General features: G+C 34.2%; 1 protein-coding gene across 2 annotated transcripts in view; it reads left to right on the plus strand.

The window, feature by feature from the left end:
- Nucleotides 1–5,957: 5,957 nt before the first annotated feature.
- The window catches only part of LOC111060034 (RNA-binding protein 33-like), a 34,893-nt gene continuing 18,946 nt past the window's right edge, over nt 5,958–21,904 (plus strand). Inside the window, exons 1-6 of one of the 2 annotated variants that reach the window (XM_039424454.1) lie at nt 5,958–6,231; nt 16,248–16,362; nt 16,862–16,920; nt 17,607–17,763; nt 18,916–19,009; nt 19,377–19,559. In XM_039424454.1, the coding sequence (XP_039280388.1) occupies nt 6,218–6,231; nt 16,248–16,362; nt 16,862–16,920; nt 17,607–17,763; nt 18,916–19,009; nt 19,377–19,559 (622 nt within the window). In that variant the 5' untranslated portion in view covers nt 5,958–6,217. The remainder of the gene's footprint in view (nt 6,232–16,247; nt 16,363–16,861; nt 16,921–17,606; nt 17,764–18,915; nt 19,010–19,376; nt 19,560–21,904) is intronic. The other variant, XM_039424455.1, reaches the window with a different exon arrangement.

The following is a 21,904-nucleotide window of genomic DNA, read 5'->3' on the forward strand; positions in this document are numbered from 1 at the left end:
ATTCAGTCAGATCTTTGAATGTAACGTTCAAATTCAAATTCTTTTATTGCTGTAACATTTTTTCAAAATGCATAACAAAGTCAAAACATATATAAAACAGATGAGTTAAAACAGTCATAAGATCACAGATTATGTATCACATATTATCTAACAGCTCATTTTTATTGTATGGACATTTTTCAACAAGGAAAGTTTTTATTCTATTCTTAAAACATTTAGTCTCTAGACATTTAATGTTATCAGGTAAATTATTAAACAGTCTGATGCCATACTCAATAAAACCATTTAGTGTGTATGAATAATTACATTGATTCACTCTGAGAGCAGACGCATTCCTAGTAAAATGATTATGAACAGTATTATTCAAAGGAATAAATGCCAGATTCTTCTTTATATACATTAAACACTCAAAAGCAAAGATAGCAGAGACAATTAATATTTTCATTTGTTGGAATAGAGGTTTACAATGTGTTCGACCATGGACATGAGCAATCACTCTTATTGCACGCTTCTGCAAAACAAACAGTCTCTTTACGTTAGTGTCATTCCCCCAGGCAACAATACCATAAGAGAAATGGCTATGAACATAATATGCATAATAGATAGTAATTAGTACAACTGGGTTAACAAAGAATTTCAAACGGTTCAATAAAAATAAACCTTTAGATACTCTCTTAAATAATAAGTTTACATGAGTCTCCCACTTGAGATTATTATGCAATGTGATGCCCAAAAATTTTGTATTGTCACTACTAGAAGTGAAGCCAAAATCCAACATTTGGGTTTTGTCCTTGTTAAGACAGAGTGAATTTACAGCAGACCAGTTTTCAACAATTGAATTAACAAAATTTTGAGAGTAATTTAACAAATTATTACATTTGATCTGAATAGCCAAGTCATCAGCAAACATGAATGACTCAACAAAATCATTGCTTATGGCAGCTGGAAGATCATTAACATAAATAATAAAAATAAGTGGGCCCAGTGTAGAACCTTGAGGGACACCAAATCTCACTTCACAAAATTTTGAGAAGCAGTTGTTATAAAAGACTGCCTGGAATCTATCATTTAAGTAAGAGGAAATGTGTTCTTTGTGATGATGGATACCGATCACCGTAACTGGAGCCGTCATTCCATTTTGATGAGGATATTATTATCTAATGATGATTTATCATTAAATTTGATATAATAATCAATATATTATTATCATTTCATTCAATAAAAGAAAGAATACTTTTCAATAATATAATTAATAAGATATAATGGTCGTTATTTAACTAATGTTAAAAAAACACTATAACTAAGTCAGCATATTGTCATTTCAAAGCAAAAACCTAACCCCCTAACCTCCCATTTTATATTTAAAACATTAATAAACATAAATCTTTGTAAAAATCCCTTCCAACATATTGCAATTTCAAAGCAAAATCCTAACCCCTTAACCTATCTTTTCACCTTTGAAATATCAAAAACAATCATTTTACCTGTTTCCTAGCCCTTTCTAGCATATTGCAATTTTAAAGCAAAAACCTAACCTAGCCTTATGAAACATTATTAAATATAACTTGAAATAACCAAATCCCTCACCCTTTCACATTCAATACTTTGGATTTCAATGCAAAATCCTAACCCCCTAACCTATCCTTTCACCTTTGAAACAACAAAAACATAAATCTACCTGGACCCTAGCCCCTCCTAGCATATTGCAATTTCAAAGCAAAAACCTAACCTATCCTTATGAAACATTATAATCTAGATAAAACCTAACCCTCAACCCTATTTTGTCAATTAGTTGAATTTCTACATTATTGATAAACGATGTGGCAACCTTGAAATGGGTGAAAGAGATAGCGCCATCTGCTTTGTTGAATGATACACAAGGATAGCAACACCATTGCAAATCACATACTATCATTATAACGTGGACCTCACTATAGATACTCAAAGAATGCTTTTGAATAACTATGTGATAACTGTGACCGTTGCTGGCCACTACTCTGTATCTGAGACAAAGAGAAGCTGCTCAATTTCAAAACAGATATCAGACGAAAATTAATTATCAAAGAATGATAGAACAGTAGAGTACTTAACCACAGTCATGGCCTACTCTTAGACCAGTTATAGAATAGACATGCTGGGAAGTCTAGCCTCTGAAACCAACATCTACTGCCAAATCCACCCATCTTGACGTCACAACTAAGCTAACAACAATGCATAGGGCTCTAATGCCAGGTACTCGCAGTCGACATTTTGTTCCTTTACTGAAGGAGCGAAATTCAAATCTACACTAGAACTGTAATGCTTGTAAGCATTACACCTATATATTATTGTAATCACTCAATGTGATTAATAGGTAGTTAACAAATTAATCTTCAACTATTCAGATAAATGATGTTAGAGAGTTTAAGAAGAGTTTTGACTTTTCAAAAACAATTAATGGTAATTTTACTAACTTTTATGACCTAGAACTTCCAACTTCATTCCTCATCCGATTCTCGAGTTTTTTCAAATTGGTTGAAATAGTAATATCATGTGTAATCAAGTGATTGAAAGTAAAAGGTGTAAGACAATTTATTCATCTGATTATGTTAAATATTATGGGAGGAAAATTTAGTTTGAATAATACTTCATATTGCATTTTGTCTAGGCTGAGAACGCTGCAGCAATGGGCTATGAAATATTTTGTCACCTCTATTATGTTAAGAAGCATTTACACCAACCTTGAACTATTCAGATAAACCTTATAGATTGAATGGAGCTCGACTAACACATATAAATATGTTCATCGCTGTGTATGATAAGTTAAGTTCAATCTAATGGAATCTATAAGGATCAATTTATTAACATTTTGTTAACAACTCTGGTGTAAACGCAGCTTTATATGGTAATTGTATTTCTAAATTATTTTTTCTAAAACCGATACATTGAAATATGTTGGCAACCTTCATTAAGTTAGTACAGTATAGTATTTTTCAATCAATTGCTCCATTGTCAATAAGTTTCCATGTCCTAGGACTATGCTATTAGCTAAATGCCAGATGAATACCACACCAATCTATTTAGTATGATTTTCAATGAGTAATTGAGTCATATCAATTCACAAAAACCATTTTCAAAATCAAGTATTGATCAAGTCTGAATGATAAAAATGTATACATGACATGAGTTTTTATGACAGTTGAAAGGCTGGTTGCACAAAAGTAGATCAAAGTTAATCTTTGGGCCTACTCATAAGAATTATACCATTGTTAATAGGAGATTAACAATGTTTTACAGGCCTTTGTGCAACTAGGACTTACTATTATACAGTAGATACGCATATTTTAAAAAACAAACACTCTTAGAATTGCCAATCAAAGATCAGAAATTTTCTTGGCAAATCAATCAAAACTGATTTATAACAATCTACACACAAAGAAATTCAAATGAGATAAATCAAAACAAAAAGAAAAAATGCAGAAAGATAGGTGGAAGTTGAGACTTGAGAGGCAATGGACGATTGAACTGAGAGTTATATATTTGAAAAATGAATTCAAAATTATCTATTGAATGTCATATTTAATTCAAATTTTTTACAAACAAAACTCAATAAATAATTTAGTAATAAAGCAGAGAAAAAGCTCAAATTTAATATAACATAATATGAATGTGACACAAAATGAAGTAAGTTTCAAAATCAGTCACAGACTCACAAATAAATTTTCAGTAATTTAAACCACTTTCATGTAATTATTATAAAGACTGAAACATTCATTCGATTATTTATTAATCTCAAACAATTAAATTTGTTGATCATATAATTAAATTAATAATGAAGAAAACACAAGGATTGTGCAAAACTCACCTCACATAGTCTGGAAATTGAAGTTGGTTTCCACTTAGTACGTCTACAGTTTTATAGCCAAATAGCTATTCTAGAACTATCAGACGGAAAACGAAACGTTCGAAAGCCTTTGGCATCATTATTGCAACAATTTGGTGCGGAGCAACCCCCATAATTGCTATTTTATTAAAATTACAGTGGCAAAACTAGCAAATTTATAGCACACTCAATGTAAACACGTATGAAAGATGGGAAGTCTATGGAACAAAATGGCAACTGCGTGTACCCAGTCTTTATAGTGCCTTAACAATGCATTGTTCAACAACAATGTAAGTTACACACCACAAACACTTACACCTCAAACTCAAAAAAGTGTTCTGTAATAATTATTTCTTTACTATGCGTGACGTCACTGCTGTGATGTCAAGATGGGTGGATTTGTCTGTAGATGTTGGCGTCATCGACTTTCAGTATGAATATACAATGAGCCATTCTATAACTGGTCTAAGGGCCTTATCAATACTCAAGCAACATAATGTAATTACATAAGCAACGCCACAGTATACCAAGCGGTATACCCTAAACGGGGCCGCGGAATTGGAAATATCTGGAACTCAAAATATCAATGTTAAATGTCCTATGCTTGAAAACTGTTGCTGGGTGGAACCATAGATGAAGTATAAGTAATTATTAGGAAGGATAAGTATATTATTCTTGTCTCTGGTGGAACTCTGAATCTTTGTCAGGCAGCGGAATTGGAAATATCCGGAACTCGAAATATGTTGCTAGGCGGAATTGGGAGTATCTGGAACTCAAATTATTTGTTTATCAGATGGCGGAATTGGAAATATCTGGTACTTAGTTCTAAAGTTTATTTCAATATTATTGAAACTTTCGGATTGTTTAGTGTTATTTCGGGCTCTCATCAACCCTTCGAAATTCAAAATTCATCAGTCACATCTCGAATATGTATTCTCTGAGTGTTAATCTTTGGTGAAAACAGAAATTTTAAACTGAACCTCACTTTGGACTATTTATGTGCCAAAATCAAGGAATTGAAGAAATTTTGGGCAATTGCCTGTTTCTCTTTCCAAATATCGTGTTTGTGACTGTTCTAATAAATAAATGAATATCGAACTCAGAATATCAGTGCCAAAGTGGGAGTACTGGTAATGTGTTTGTTATTGAGAAATGGTTCAAATCTGACTTATTTTCTGGAATGATATGGACTAATTAGCCCACTTAGGGTAATTCATAGCTCATTATATATTAATTTTGAATGGAAATATTGGACTTGAACTTTAGAAACAACTTGGCTGATCTTTTTGGACTTGTTTTTCATTATCAAAATTTGGGAATAGAATACTTTTGGACCTGGTCTGTCGTTCTTTTTCAATTATATTCATTATATTCATACATATTATGCAAGCTTTCAAAACTCTGTTATCTGTTTCAACAAACAAGACTGACGACTGTTGATGAATTTATTTTAGGTTAACTATAGAACCCTTCATTTGTTTTGCGACAAATTTTTGTTTCATCCCACATCTACCCAGTCTCGCTAATAACGATCGATATTGTGAATTCGATATATTTCCAATTCCACATACTTCCAATTCCACCAGCTGACAAGATATTTTGAGTTCCGCCGGTCTGCACGATATTCGGAGTTCCGCCTGTCAACATATTCGGAGTTTCATATACTTCCAATTCCGGCCAGCTGCAAGATTTTGAGTTCCAGATATTCCCAATTCATGCGACCCCCAAACTGGGTCGACGACAAATTGGGCCTTTTTTCGCCTCATGACACAACAAATGCGGCTTGTTCAGGAACGTAACCCACTCTGTCGCTGACCGCATTTGTCGGGAGGTGCAGGAATGAAAATCGACCGCATTTTTGTTGCCTCTTGATACGACAAATGCGTTCTGCTGAGGAATGTGACTCACTCTGTCGCTGATCGCATTTGTCGGGAGGTGCAGGAATAAAAATTGACCGCATTTTTCGCCTCATGACACGATAAACTGGGTCTGCTCAGGAATGTGATCCACTCTGTTGCTAACCGCATTTGTCGTTAGTGTAAAATGTTTATCGACCTCGACCCAGTTTGTCGTCGACCAACTTGTACGCATCCCTTACACGATAGTGCAAGAAAAAATGCAAATTTACAAAATAATTTTGTTTGTCGTTTGTGCAAGAGGATAGCAATCATTTTCTTCAATAGATTTGAATACATGCTTTATTTTAATTTCAATAATAATTAATGTAAGGTCAAATTTATAAGTTTTCAATTAAAGCTATTCTCAGTTTTAAGAAACTTACATTCCAGGCATTAGTTTTCTGATCACTTCCAACCTCAAAATTTATGGAATTCAAAACAACTACAACTACTGAAAATGGCTGAACCGGGGTAAGAGGTTTTTAATAGCGGATTATTATGATCTGAGTTGATAATTTCCTAAAGATTCATTCTATCCTCCCAGGTTTCTTCTTAATATATATTTTTTTCATACCCCGAAGTTTCTTTACGCTTAGATAAATTTACCGTACTAGTTTCCTATTTTTGTAGGCCTAATTAACATCATATTATAGCCTAAATTATTTTTAATCCAATGATAATTTTAATTTCTAAATAATTTTTCATTTTAGTTTTTTTATGGAGCAATCTCAACAAACCACCGATGGACTTGAAATGTACCATATCTGTTAAAACCGTTTTAGCCTTGTCGTTCTTCAAATACCTAAAAAAATTCAAACATCTCTGGCGAATATTCAATTTAAGGCTTAATTCTAATATATTTCTATCACCCTTTCAACACTTGAGTTACTTGAAGTCTTCATCTTTGACCAGCAGGGCTGGGTTGATTGCATCAATGCTGAGCTAGATTATGTTGTTGCCCAAATTCTATCCTCAAAGTATTTCTCCTACGAGTAGTAGGCTTTGCACTAACAAAGAGCCGGGACCTGAGTCTTATTCTAAAACTGCTGTCATCCAGGCACTTATTTTATATCCATGGCTCCTCAAAAACAGTCTGCTAATACCGGTACACGAAGAATTCCACATAGAAATATTCCAAGAAGTTTTTATCTGAGTCCCACAAACAAAACAGAAATTTTAAAAATGATTAATAACTTGAAAAATAAGAATAGTATTGGTTACGATAATATTCCCATCAAGGTTTTAAAGGCATGCAGTGATGAGATTGCTGATCCTCTTGTTTTCATTTTGAATGGATTCTTTCAGAGTGGTGTGTTTCCTGATGCATTGAAAATTGCTAAAATAATTCCTCTATTCAAGAAGGGTAACAGAGCAAACATGAAAATTTTTTGGCCCATTTCTGTGTTGTCAGTCTTATCCAAGATTTTTGAAAGGGTGATTTACGACAGAATTATTGACTACCTACAAAAGTTTGATTTATTAAATGATTGTCAGAATGGATTCATTAAAGGTAAATCCACTATCACAGCAGCAACTAGATTTATTGAGAGTGTAATTGAGGCTATGGACAATGGGAAAGCTGCTTTGGGGGTTCTGCTCGACTTATCACGAGCTTTTGATAGTGTTGATAAAGAAATTATACTAAACAAACTGCACTCTCTTGGTATGAGGGGTATTATAAATAATTTGATAGTCGTATATGTCAAAGAGAATGCAGTATGTTAGTATTAAGAATGGAGGTAGAGTTGTAGATTCTGAGAAATTGTATGTAACAAAAGGTGCTCCTCAAGGCTCTATACTCGGTCCTCTCCTGTTTGTTTTGTATATAAATGATCTACCGACGTCTGTTTCAAATAATTGTGATACTACATTGTATGCTGACGACACAACTCTGTTACTCCATGGCAATAGTATTGACCAGCTGGAGCTGAAAGCCAATTTGTGTTCAAATGAGGTTGTGCAGTTTTATAATGAATGTGCTCTCTCCGTTAATCCCGACAAGAGCCTCGATATACAATTTAATTTAAGGAGAATATTTTCTTTCGAGCCTGTAGTCATGATAGGGGATAATGCTATTAAAAATGCTAATGCAGTAGATTTACTTGGTTTGACTGTAGACGAAAGATTGTCATGGAATGAGCATGCTGATAAAGTAGCTGGTAAGATTAGCAGAGGTCTCTTTGTATTACGGTATATGGTAAGATTTGTAAATAGAGATATTGCTAGGTGTGTGTACTTCTCTCTCATTTACACTCACCTGGTATATGGCGTAGAACTTTGGGGAAGTACGTCTGGTTTAAACTGTCAGAAATTATTCATTTTGCAAAAACGTGCAGTGAGGTACTTGGCAAACCTGGATTACAATCAATCGTGCAGGAATGCATTTAAAGAACTACAATTACTCACTTTTCCATGTATTTATATTTACAGAGTAGTATTATTCATTGTTAATAAGATCAAATCATTGAATAAGAATTGTGATGTTCATGGTTATTCTACTCGTGGCAATGGGGACCCATTTATTAATCACCACAGATTGAGATTCTCTGACTAAAGTCCTAGTGTAATTGGTTTGATACTGTTTATAAAGTTACCAAAATGTTTATATGCCCCATCAATAAATTTTAAAAGAGAACTCTATGCATACTTAGTGAATAGGGCTTACTATAGTGTAGATGAATTTCTGAATGATGACACTTGAACTCTGCTGTTGTATTATAAATGTATTCTTACCATTGTTATATACTTAAATTTTTAATTTTACATTGTTATTCTGTCTATTTTTATGATTTTGACATGGCCTGTATGTTCTTTTTTGGCTCAATAAAATGAATTTGAACTTGAATTCATTGCACCAGGCACGCTTTGAACATCTTGAGGGCCAGGTTGGGAAAACAGTATTTCTTCTTGTTTAGTGTGCAAGATGGGATGTTTAGTGAAATGCCAAGTTTGAGACTTCGGCCATAAAATTTAGTTATAGAAAACATGTTCAAATTTGCCTTTGAATGAGATGTTGTTACTGTAAACTGTGAACACTTCTAGCTGCCATAAAATTGGCCTACAGTGATACAGATAACCGCTTGAAGAGACTATCCCAACAGCCTTTTTCTGAAGAAGCAAAATAGCATCACAACTGGCTATGATTCATTAGTTAGAAAATCGCTTCCCGGTGGTTTGAAACCCACCTTAAACTGTAGGTCCATTCATCTCTCATTATCATCCCCGCATTACCTACGCACAAGTCTATAATTCATGTGAGCATCACCCTCAGCAAAAAGAAAAAAAACAAAGGTGGCCCCGCAATTGCAGACCAAAGCACTATAAAGAAGCCCAATATTTATTATGAAGGCTAGATGCTCTTCCATCAATAGAGGCTTCAGCCTAGGCCGCGGAAAACATCCCTAGATGACAGACACTTGGTCACATTCTCAGTGTGCCCATTCCACAGCAGCCTTCCAATATCGTGATCGATGACGAGGCTTCCCCGGATAGATCGTGTCAAAAATTAAAACTGTATTTTACACATTGATGGTGGCTCACAGACCAGCATAGTCATCATTGAAAAAATCCTCTAAAGAATAAAAGCTCCTCCCAATGAGCCACCTTGATAGGGTGTTCTTGAACACGGTAGGTGAGCGCCCCTTCACTGAATGTGGCAGGCAGTTGAATATCTTGATTGCGAGCACCAGAAAACAATCCCTAACCTTAGACAGTCGACGGCGCGGAACATCCAAGTTGGCCCTCCCCCGAGTATTGTAGGTGTGCACTTCCTCTCCTCTTGAGAACATAGAATTATTACAAAATGAAAATTTCCTTTAAATCAACTGAAATTAATCGATTTCTTCCAGGGGGTGTTCCTGAAGGCAGTGTTTTTCTTTGACGTCTCCTCTTTGCACTATTGTATTTTTTTGTGTTTATTATTGATTGTGACGATTCAATGTTGTGAAGCTTGTCTTTTATATGCAACTACTTGAATAAATGAAATTTGATTGATTGATTGAGACTGATGTTTTTTGACGTTCAAGAGTGATGCTAATATGTAAATTTGAAATATGGGCTGGCAGTGAGCATCGAACTTGCTATAAGTCATCACAAGAAGTGCCTTTTTTATGAAGCAGGAGAATGTCCTTAGCATGATCTGAATGACCCCACACAAGTATTCCATACTGGATATGACAGCTGAACAAAGCATGAAACAGCATCAGCAGTCTATGGGAACTCAGAAGTCCTCTCATTTTCCGGAACAAATAGACCACTCTAGAAAGTTTTCTACAGAATTTGATGATGTGAGGTTGCCATGACAAGCCAAGCAAGGTGACAGGAGCAGCACTGACAACCGCTGTTCTGGTCAGTGTACACAGCATCTCTTGGGTTTTGCTCTCATTCAACTTGAGCTTATTTGTGCAAAACCAACCCTTTGCCTCTTCAAAAAGCTCGTGAGCCTTCAGCTAAGCTTCCTCTGGCCCCTTGCCCTGATTTAAGATGGTGGTATCATCCGCAAAAAGCAGGCTGGAGCTCGGCAGATGCAGGTCATTTATCATGATCAGGAATAACAGTGGTCCAAGCACTGAGCCCTGGCTGGGGTACTCCGTGTGGTACTCCTGCTCTATCTGAATTAGCACCCATGATGGATACGACCTGCTGTCTGTTACCAAGGTAATCAGCAACCGTACCCCATGCTCTGCCCTGAAAACCGTACCTTTTCAAATTTCTGAGCAGGACTTCATGGGAGACACAGTCGAATGCCTTTGATAAGTCACATAGAGCAAGGTCAATTGATCCCTGTTCTTCAATAGCATTGTTGATCCTCTCCACAAGACTAATCACAGCAGATGAGGTCGACCTCCCCCTTCTGAATGCGTGCTGCATGTCTGCAAGCAGATTGTTGCATTCGAGGAACTTGGTCATCTCTCTCAACATAGCAGTCTCAATGATCTTCCCAAGTGTTGGCTCAATGGAGACTGGGCGAAAATCTCCAATATTATCATGACAGCCCTTCTTGAAAACTGGCACCGTTTTAGACACTTTGAGACAGTCCGGAAAAACACCCTCAGACAGACATACGTTCACAAGCACCTTGAGTCCAGGTGGAAGGTGAAGAGCTAAGAGTTTGGCAGTGCTGACCAAGGCTACTTATCAAAGTCCGAGTCTGAGTGTCAGGCTCAGACTATCAAGTCTGAACCAATCCTTGGCGTGGTGAAAAATTTAATCTGTCCTGTAAAAGGGTTGTCATCAGCAAATAACAGTTCATTGTCTAGCAAGCTTAATAGATGAATAGCTCTGAGCACTGTAGTACACAATGGTTTACCAATACCGGGAAAATAAGGCTTCATGGATTGATACAGTCTGTTGGAAATCCTGGAGGCATGAGCCGGCAAATGCAAAACTGGATTTTGAACGCCATAAGATTTTTTTTTGAGTAATAGCCTACATTCAAATGTTTCACTTGGGTCGACAAGAATCAGTGAACTGAGCCTCTCTCCTCAAATGAATTCAGGATATCAGACATCAGCTTCGATTCTGCAGTCAAAGTTGACTTCCTCTCTCTGAAGTAATACTGTGCATCTGCAAAGATTCCTCTACTATCATCCTACTACTATTCTACTGTATTTCCTATTATATCTATCTGAGACTACCAACTGGGTTTGAACTCTGAATCGTCTGCAAAAATATCTGGCAACACAAGATTTGTTTTATTTTTTTTGGTAAATTAAAAAAATATTTGTAATGAATTTCAACATTTCAGGTCGTCATTCGTCATCAACAAAAATCCAAGATAACTCATGCAAAACATCTTCTCTTGTCTTACATTCCAAGAAGACTTCTGGAAAAATAATGAATTCAATAGACCAATTGACAAAGGAATATGGAGGGAATGTTTCAAACACAATTTTTGACTTTGCAGCTTTGTTGAGACTAGTTAGGAGTAGAACATATCGAAAGTCCCCATTCCTAACTCATGTGCTAAGGGGATGAGGGTGGTTTAAAAGTTGCATTTTTCTGCGTTTTACTCCCATGCTCATATCCTGAGAAGAAAGCGTTCAACCGACATTACTAATAATTAAAAAATGAAGTTTGATAAATTATCTACACTTTTTGTTTTGTGGATTTCTTTGATATTCCCAACAGTTCCCAAGATATTCGCTCTTGAAGGTGTGTAATTGTTAAAATAACAGGTTTTTATCCAATGTTTTGCTCTTTCAGGGCTTATACCTCTCCAACAATGCATCGTACAAACTGATGCTTGCTTGTAGAGCATTGAATTCTCTTCGAAATAATGTATTATTTCACTATTTCAAGTTTTCCTTTCATTGCTATAGCAGCTTCAATGTGGGGGGTGAAATTTTCACAACAAGTGTCAACTCAGCGTTTCCACACCTTCAACATAGGGGATAAAGATGGGCATTTGTGCTATGCTCACCTACTAACTAGTCCAAATTAAGCTACAAAGTCAAAAATTGTGCCACAGACACCTCCTTCAAATGTCATTGTCAAATGATCAATTGTTGCAGCAATGAACATTTCACCCCCTATATTGAAGTTGCTATAACAATGGAAGGAAAACTTGGAATGATGAAATAATAAATGATTTCAAAGAGAATTCAATGCTCTACAAAGCTACGATAAGCATACGTTTTTACGATGCATTGTTGGAGAGTGTTAAGCCCTGAAAGAGCAAAACATTGGATAAAAACCTGTTATTTTAACAATTACACACCTTCAAGAGCGAATATCTTGGGAACTGTTGGGAATATCACAAAATTCCACTGAACAAAAAGTGTATAGAAATTATCAAGCATCAGAATTTACTCAAAACTAAAGCTGCTGCACAAGGTGTAGGGAAATACGTAAAATTGTAAAATTATACATCAAATTGAAGAGAACTTAATGCTCTATAAGCTCACATTCAGCATTTTTTCCCCAAAAATGTCACACACACCTTCAAGAGCGGATATCTCGAAAACTAGAGAAGATTATAGAAAAAGTTGAGGAATAAATATTGTAGGAAATTATGTAAGCTTTAATTTTGTATATAACAGTTATGTCCGTAAGATACTTAGTTTTTGAGTTACATGCGAGAAATCAAAAAATGGTACCTTTGAACAACCCCCACCCCCTTAGCACAGTGGGTAGGGGTGGGGACTTTTGATATGTTTACCTCCTTACTAACCTTAACAGAACTGTGGGGTCAAAAATTGTCTTCTAAACATTTCCCTCTAAAACCTTTCTTTGACTGGATAAAGACATATTAACTGCATGCGTATTCATATTGCATCAATGATGTATCGCATTGATAAAACTGTAGACGTTTATTTAGCACTTTGTATAAAAAAAACTGTTCTAGCTGAAAAATTAAAATCCATGCCACCTGTAGGCCTATACATTGCATCAGAAAAACAAAGTTTCAAAACTATGTTTTTCCTAAACATAAGTTTTTGAGATAATTTCTTTGATGCAGCTGTTTCACATTCACCATATTATTATACAGAGTTTGTAAAAATAAAAATATTTATTAATTATCAAAACAATACTATAATATAATAATTTATTTATTTACAATGCAAATGACACTAATGTAATAACATTGAAAGATGAAATAATAAGGTAGTCCTTGTGCTATTTTTCTTCCAAATTTGTAAGTGACAAAGTCCAAGATAAGTTTGGAATTTCACGTGTACAATTTTTATGAAATTTTAGTCCAAAATAAACATTAAAACTATAAATTTTAAATTTATATGGCTTGAATGAATAAATTAATTAGAAATATTCAACTCAATTGCCACTTGTAACGAATAATATTGAGTTATTTAAGAAAATTTGGAACCATTCAAGAAACACAAACTTGTAAACACTAAAGCTCAGCTGACTAATAATATTATTAATAGTTATTTGTGCAACTAGTGCGCATCACTTTGCTGCACCGAAAGAAACGTTTACTCGCCTACGGCTCGTGCGGAATGATGGTTTCTTGAGTGCAGCAAAGGAAGTTTGCGCACGTATTTCACATTAAATTTTTCCTACAGTTACCATTGAATGTAAAAAATAGGTAATTAAAGGTAAAAATGTCTCATAATTCATCAACTTTTTTTGAGTGTTTTATTGTAGCACTTGAATTGCTGATAATGAATTATTGCAATCATTACACACAGACATTTTTAGAAGTTAATGGAAATGACAATAGACGTGTGATATTTCAGAGTTATTCAGGAGTCGATTATTTTTATCTCATCTACAAAAAATCATAAAATAGTACTCTAATGAAGATTATAATAACAAAATAATATGATTGATGTTAAAAAATAATTCCTTTCTTTTGTATGAAATAATATAGTTTTCCTCATTTCGCTTTACTTACTTACTTACTTACTTACTCCATGGCACTACAGCCCATCCAGGGCCTTGGCCTCTTCAAGAATGCCTCTCCACTCCTCTCTGTCGGCAGTCTTGCGTCTCCATCCCCTAACGCCTATTTTCCGGAGATCATCTTCCACATCCTCCAGCCAGCGCTTGCGTGGACGTCCTTTCAACCTTATTCATTTCGCTTTAGATCTAGTATTTACAGGGTTTTCTAACTTACCTTTTTCAGAGAGTAAAAGTGGAATTCAAATATTCTTCTTGTATGTTCATTGTTTTTCTTCAATTTTATGAGCTACTGCTGCTACCTACTATTGTGTCTCACTTCCACAATCACATTCAACACTATCCACATCCATTTTTTACACAAATTATCACGAAAATCAAACAAGAAACAACAAATTTGCATTAAAAATACACGCCAACAACTGATTTGAATGATTGAAGTATGAAGAACCGACAGGCGCGCGACCTAGCGGAAAAAATCGTAACTACGTTCGTTCCATCTTCCCAACTATCTAAAAACAGTTTCCAGAAATTTAGATTTACAATCTCAAATTACAAAAAAATACTCAAAGTAGCCTAAAAATAACATAGACACCAGAGAATTTTGATTGTAGTTTTTTCATTCACATGGATATCAATGAACGGTAATTATTTAACCTCAAAATTAATATTCCATAATGTGTATTTGCTAGACTACATTTCTCATTGCTTGCAGTTGCAATAATAATTATCAATAGAAAAGAAACATTATTATTAAATGATGAGAAGTAATTATTTAATTATGATTTAAATGAACATTATTCTTATTTTGGATTTCTAGAATGAGAGTTTATCATAAATGTAGCCAATGAAATGATTCTTATCCAAACACAGTCATTCTAACCAACTTGATTTTTGCTTTTGCGCACCAGTCATCCATATAACTCACTAATTATTTTGTGTTGCCATGTTGCAAATCTGGAGTACGCAAAGTAATCACTTTGCGCACTAGTGCGCAACTTCGCTTTCTGTAAACAGTGCAGGAATGGTCACTTTTCAAGGTAACTGTAGGAAAAAATATTTATCAATTATCAAAACAATATTATTGAGGTTAAGTGGAATCAGGTAGAAAGCAATAATAGTTCAGCTGTTTTTTTTTTTAATTTCTATCATATGATTTGGTGAATTCACTGTATGAAATCGTAGGTCCCATAAATGAAATTTGAACATTAATTATGAAAAATCTTGAAGGCAAATTGAAATATGGGCTTCGAGGTGCACGAGATTGATATTTTTAAAATCTATGTGCAAAATTTGGGGATCTAAATCATTCTCGTTTTTCCGGTATGCAATCCACAAGTTGGCATGTTTTGATGCAAACAAACGAACAAACACAACCCCACTCTCTCTTATTATATAGATTAATTGAATTGATAACAATTATATGAATACTCATTTGTGCAATAGTAATTGTCTTTAAATAGGCCTGTTGTAATCAATATCCACCAATCATAGAAAAAATTTTGTTATCATTTGGTTTGCATGATTTTTCTATCTCTCTGTACTTGTCATCTAATCCACTAGACTAGATAACGTCATAGAGAAAACATAGGTACAATTCATTCAGGTACAATTTATCTATTCTTATTATTGATTGTCATCCCATTTGTACTAATTGCTGTTCATTATGCTTTTGTATATAGCAACAGACGTGGATCAGACTGTAATAACCTTTTCTAAACTAACTTTGGAATCAAATTTTTAATAATTTACATGAATCAATGTGTATTATTACATGTACTCGTTACTAATACTACTACTTGATAATATTAATGTGACGTAGCAGCTTACATCTGCTAAACAGCTTATAAGACGATAATAATATTGTTAATATTTCACTTGCTTCAAAATAGTTGAACTTGTAATCCTCGTTTCTGTAACACAAATAGTTTCTTTACATTCGTATCATTACCCCAGGCAACAACACCATAATTCAAATGAGAATGAAGATAATTATTCTAGGTGATGGTTATTGCATCTTGTCTACCTCTTTCAAGTTATATCTTATTTACATTACACATCTTTCAATTAAGTATCTAGCTACTTTGAACAACTTGCTAATCTGACTGATTGTGCTTTGTTTGAAGGGAGGAACTACTCGAGGGAGAACTAGGTGATGGCGATTACAATGAACTTGATGCAGATGAAGAAGAAGCTCTTTTAGCTGATGACGATGGATACTCTGACTACAACTTGCCATCGGTAGGTGAAGCCTCTTATTTCAGAGTGAATTTATTCTCAAAATTATGCATACAGAGTTTGTAGAATTTAAATGGGACTATTAATTGAAGATTTTGTTTAAATGCTAATTTTTATTTTCATTGTTTTCTCATTCCCAAACATTATTTATATGATTATGTGCTATTATCATTATAAATGAATAAAGCTAAAATATGATTTATGATATTGCTTACAGATAATATTGACTGTTCTATATTTTCTCCCTTTTCAATCAGAATAGAAAGCTGTACTGTATAATGTAAAATATTTCCAATTGTGTTACTTTATTTCAATTATTCTTCCATAAAATGATAATATTAACTGTCCATCCTTTAGTGATTTTAACATGTTGGACAAGAATTTGATAAAATGTTGAAGGTCTCTTAACTCATGTCATGTATCATCTCTTATTTACCATGTATCTGCTTTGCTTTATTTTGTTCTACAAGTATTCCATTCCAGCAATCTTTTACTCTTTCAGGTATCATCTCATAGAGATGTCTATATTTCATCTCCTGATTCTAAAGCTCCGAGAAAAATGTAAGTACGATCATTTTCATGTGAAATAAGTTGTAACATATATTTAAAACACGGAAATTCATATAATTTTCAGATACTGTAGACGCCAATTGCTTGTCTTATCGAGCCCTTTAGAGTTCTTATCTAAAATACGTGCTCTAGAATACTTTGATTATGATTAAAGCTGTTAATACTCTGATTTAGTTCACATTAGATAGAGCCCATATCTTGAATATAGACAGTGTCTGTCACACAAAACACACTTTGAAGAGAAAAATCCAGCTCAACTGAAGGAGATCTATAAATAATTTATTTGTATTCTGTAGAAACGAGGACTTGAGATGATAAACATCAACAAAAATATACTCCTCAGCCCCATATGCACCATCCACTTTTAACGCTAATCTAAGATTAAATGAAGATCACGTTTATTATAATGTCTTCCATTCGGGTGATCTATCTAGGTTCAAACTGAAATGGTGAATAGGCCTAAGGCATGGATGAATAATGATTTGGATTTGGAGATTTCAACTTTGGTTCTTTGCTGGATTGGAATGTAAGTCAAGTCTTAAATGCAAAACAATTCACAAATAGTTACCTTCGTAGCCCCTAATTTAGTATGGTGACTTGGAAATAACCAACACTATGATCATCTGTTTCATCCATTGTGGCTGTCCGATAGTAGTAGTTTTTCAAATTTTCCTTAGAAAAGTGGAGGACGTGGAAGATGTGGAAGAAGGAGATGAAATTCTGGACAATGAAGAAGATGACGTTTTGGAACTTGGAGTCGACGGCAATTGGAACCTTGATGACTTGGACTCTGAATCTCAAGAACAAAAAAGGAATCCAGATTCAAAGCCTTCTGTAAGTTTATTAATTTAAACTTCACATGAATATACTATTCTCCCATTTCTCAATTTGTCTTGAGAAATTTCTTCATTTTGTTTAGACGTTTCTATTGATATTTTATATATTTTTATCTTCTCCCTAGTATTCATCTTATAAAAAAGATCTTTATGTATTGCTATGGTATTGCTTTTTCAAATCTACAAATAAGCTAAATATGCATTTTAGTAATTGATTTATATCTTATGGAAATTGAAATTTATCCTTTTGTTTCAGTCTGTGTGTGGTTGTATTATATTTGAAGAAAATGGGAGTCAAACAAAAGGCTTCTCTATTCCATAATATTTTCATGTTGAAAGAAATTCAAGTGTAAAGTTGAGTTACGTTGAAAGATAATAATTCGTTACGTTGAAGATAATTTATCTTTCAATCTTCAATCTATATCTTTTAATAATAAATGTCATGCAATAAAGACAGCTTGCAAGAGAAGCAATCAGAGGTTTTACATTGTTGATCAAAAATGAATTAAGTTTATCGTCGAGTAAGTTATAATATCGGGGCACCGAGCTCCGCTCTGGAGTACAGAAGCATATACAATTCATTACGAAAGAAGAAATTATAATAATATTTATAATTCATACAGAAAGGTTCTATCTAATCACAGTGGATTGAGATTAATTCCCAGAGGAATGCAAACATTTCTCTCACAAAAGCAGGTTAAATTTTAATCCAAATCAGAGAAGACCATTTCAAAAAGATAACTTATCAAATTGGTTCTATTGGAATTAATCAGGACTAAAATTTAACCGGCTCTTGTACAACCGGCACTGATTGAATGATTACAAAAGTTCAACAGCTGAGACATAATTTTGTCTCAGTACCACACACATGCACTCGCTCACTCACTTCCATCATCAACAGACGACAAAATTTTCAGCTGTATTTCCAAGGACGTATTTATCCTTTTAATGTCCTTCAGCCAGTTATCCCAGGTTGAGACCTAGTGCAATCGAGTTTTTATATCATAACCCTACTTTCTTCCAAATTTCGTGAGAATCGTTAGAGCCGTTTTCGAGATCCGGTCACATACAGATATATAAACATCTAAACATATAAACAGAAATTGTTCGTTTAATAGTATAGGATTAAACTAATATTTTTGTACTTTAGCTTTTCCAGCTATGGATAAAACAGGAGAGAGTTGATCCATCAGAATTCGATAGAAATGAGCACGAAGAAGACGAAGATAAACATCAATCTTTAGGTATGGCTTCCATTAATATAATTTTGCTTCATTCAAATAGATTTTGTTCATTGATGACTCGAATCAGCGGACTGTAATAGCGCAGTTGGACAAGACTTTGTCAAACTTTAACTGTTGCTGGAACAGTTGTGGGTTCGAATCCCGCCCAGCGCATGGCTGTTCGATCATCTTATCTCGCTACTTAAGCAAAAAATTAGCTTATGCGGGCATTATTAAGATTCATGTATTGCTTGAAATTTCATTAATCAAGATAATTTATTTTCAATTCAAATATTTCTTCTCGATTTTACTGTTCATTACTTCTTTTAAACTTTATCTGTTGTGTGTCTTTACTGGGAGAATTGTATTGGTTTATTGTGCTTTACAGGAAGCTTCAAAAAGTCAGAATTTATTACGTCTTCCGATGATATCTCTCAGTCGCATCTGCATGATGACGATGATGAAGATTATCACGAAAGGAAAGACCGGTTCACTAGCGAAAGATCGTTGCCTGGTGTCGTTTCGTTGAAAACACCCGACAGCAAATGGGGAGCCATTCCCGATTCGCTAGGTAATTTCAACAAATTACAACACCACGTTATAAAATCAGCACTTGATTAACATTGGTTTTGCTATCCTTTTCTGTCATTAGACAAAGCAAATTGCTCTCCCTCTGCCAGGTTGCTGTTAGATTATGTAGAAATATATTGAAATACCAAAATACTCAATCTCAATTATGACAACTTATCATCAAATCATTAAAAAATATATTTTCTTGTTGAATAAAATATAATTATTGATAATTTATTTATTCTTATGGCATTTATCGGCAGAGAGATCCTTTCGGATGTTCTGCCTTGCCGTATTGCCCAATGTCATCTCATATTAACACTCAAGTTCATAGGTTATGTATTGTCAACAAATTTCAACAATAATTAACTATTAATTTCATATCAGATATTCTTGGAAAGTTATTCACTATAGGAGGCAGTGGTAACGCAGAAAATCAGCAACACTGTAGTCCTTTCATTTGCACTGACTTTGTAACGTGGACCTCACTATAATGACATGTTGTTGTACCTCGTAAGCCCCGCAGGCTCAAGAATTCACTATCATCTAATTTCAGAATATTGATGACTCATTTAAAGCTTAGTAAATCCTAGAAGATATTAACAAATTATCCACAGTTTTGAATGCATGCAACTAACAGTTTTGATAATATGTTTTGAATGATTAATATGGTTTCTGTTGTTTTTGAGTGAAAAAGGACAAAATTTCAGAGAAGTGGAATCATAACCTCATTTTGAACTTAATATATCATCTAAATTTGGGAGAGAAATAGTACAAGGAGTATCCTTAGTTTTTCTCTCCCATTCAGTGCTTTCTTGTGGAAAAAATGGAAGCGTTGTGTCGTAGCCTTCGACATTAAAATCATTAGAATGTATGATATTCTTTCTCGGTCATCGTAAATAAATAAATATGATTTTACTGCCGTTAAATTCTCAGAACAATAGGCAAAGTCAAATATTAAATAGATGTATCGTGCCGTGTGGCATAAAAAAATATTTAGCTTGCCCATTTAAGAAGAAAAATGTATTGACGAGGTTCTAAATCTGTGAATATTTATCCTAGATTACATTACTTTGGTCATCCTCGTTGACTCTTCAAGTCTACATTTCATTCATAATTGAATATGGTAATATTATTATCCTACTAATAATTGGTAATAACATTATCATTATTATCTTTCATTCAATTCCAATGCTGAGTTTCCTTTTTATTCTTATCAATTTCTATTGGATATAAAGGAAGCCAATGGTCATTATGTTGTTCACATCCTAATCACAGCCACCTAATAGAATGCTATGCCCTACACGCATTTGAATAATTGCTATGGCCCGGTTGCACAACAGCCGGTTAAATTTTAAGCGTGATTAACTTTATGAGAACCAATCAGAGAAGGCGTTTTTGAAAATACGGCTTCTGTGATTGGTTCTGGTGGAATTAATAACGGTTAATATTTAACCTGCGTTTGTGCAACCGGCATTATAAGTTTTAGTTGATCCTGTTGATTCTTCCTTAATCATTAACTCTATTTTGTGCTTATGCGAATAAATTAAATTCAACTTACATGTTTATAATACTCATTTCATGCTTCAAAAAGTAATTTTTCGACAGTTGAAAAGCCTGCAGTCATTATTTGAAACTCCATCTGACATCACATTTTTTCAGTTTTTTTTGAACTCCTATGCACTCTGGATATTGTATTTTTCAACTGGAATAAGTTTAATTGTTCTCTTGGACGAGTTCTGGTTCGAGTTGAACTAAAGCCACAACATTTTACAAATTAACAAAAAACACACATAACTACAGGATATCTACACGTATCTTGCATATCAATAATGGATTTCAATCATGCTAACGTGATCATGTAGGTTATTGAGAGTGGTATAAGTGATTGATACTAACTGAATAATACACCCTTTGGGTATTCATGTTATTGGCATCAATGTTTACTTTGGGAATCCCATACAGTATTTCTTGAAACGTCACTCAGTTAAATTATCCTGATGCTATATCCCGATGTGGGCTTTGGCCACTTCCGAATTCCGCCTCCAAGCATCTCTATCTCCTAACTATCAAGCTGATGTACTCTAATCCTAATTTATCGTGCCCTCTTTTCAGTGCAACTAAGTACTCGTTGAGCATGACTTTTTGCATCCTTTGTCCACTCATTTTCACACATCTTCCACCAGCCTATCCTTCTTGCCTTGACAAAACTAATTTGTACCCTGCTGAATTCACGTTCCATATTCATACTCATATTCACGTTCCATTTTCTTGAACAAAATAATCCTTTTATTAATTATTATATAGGTAGCTTCTTCTTCTTATATATTTTTTCGGGTTGTTTAA

Source organism: Nilaparvata lugens, chromosome 3, assembly GCF_014356525.2.
Source record: "Nilaparvata lugens isolate BPH chromosome 3, ASM1435652v1, whole genome shotgun sequence".
Taxonomy (NCBI): domain Eukaryota; kingdom Metazoa; phylum Arthropoda; class Insecta; order Hemiptera; family Delphacidae; genus Nilaparvata; species Nilaparvata lugens.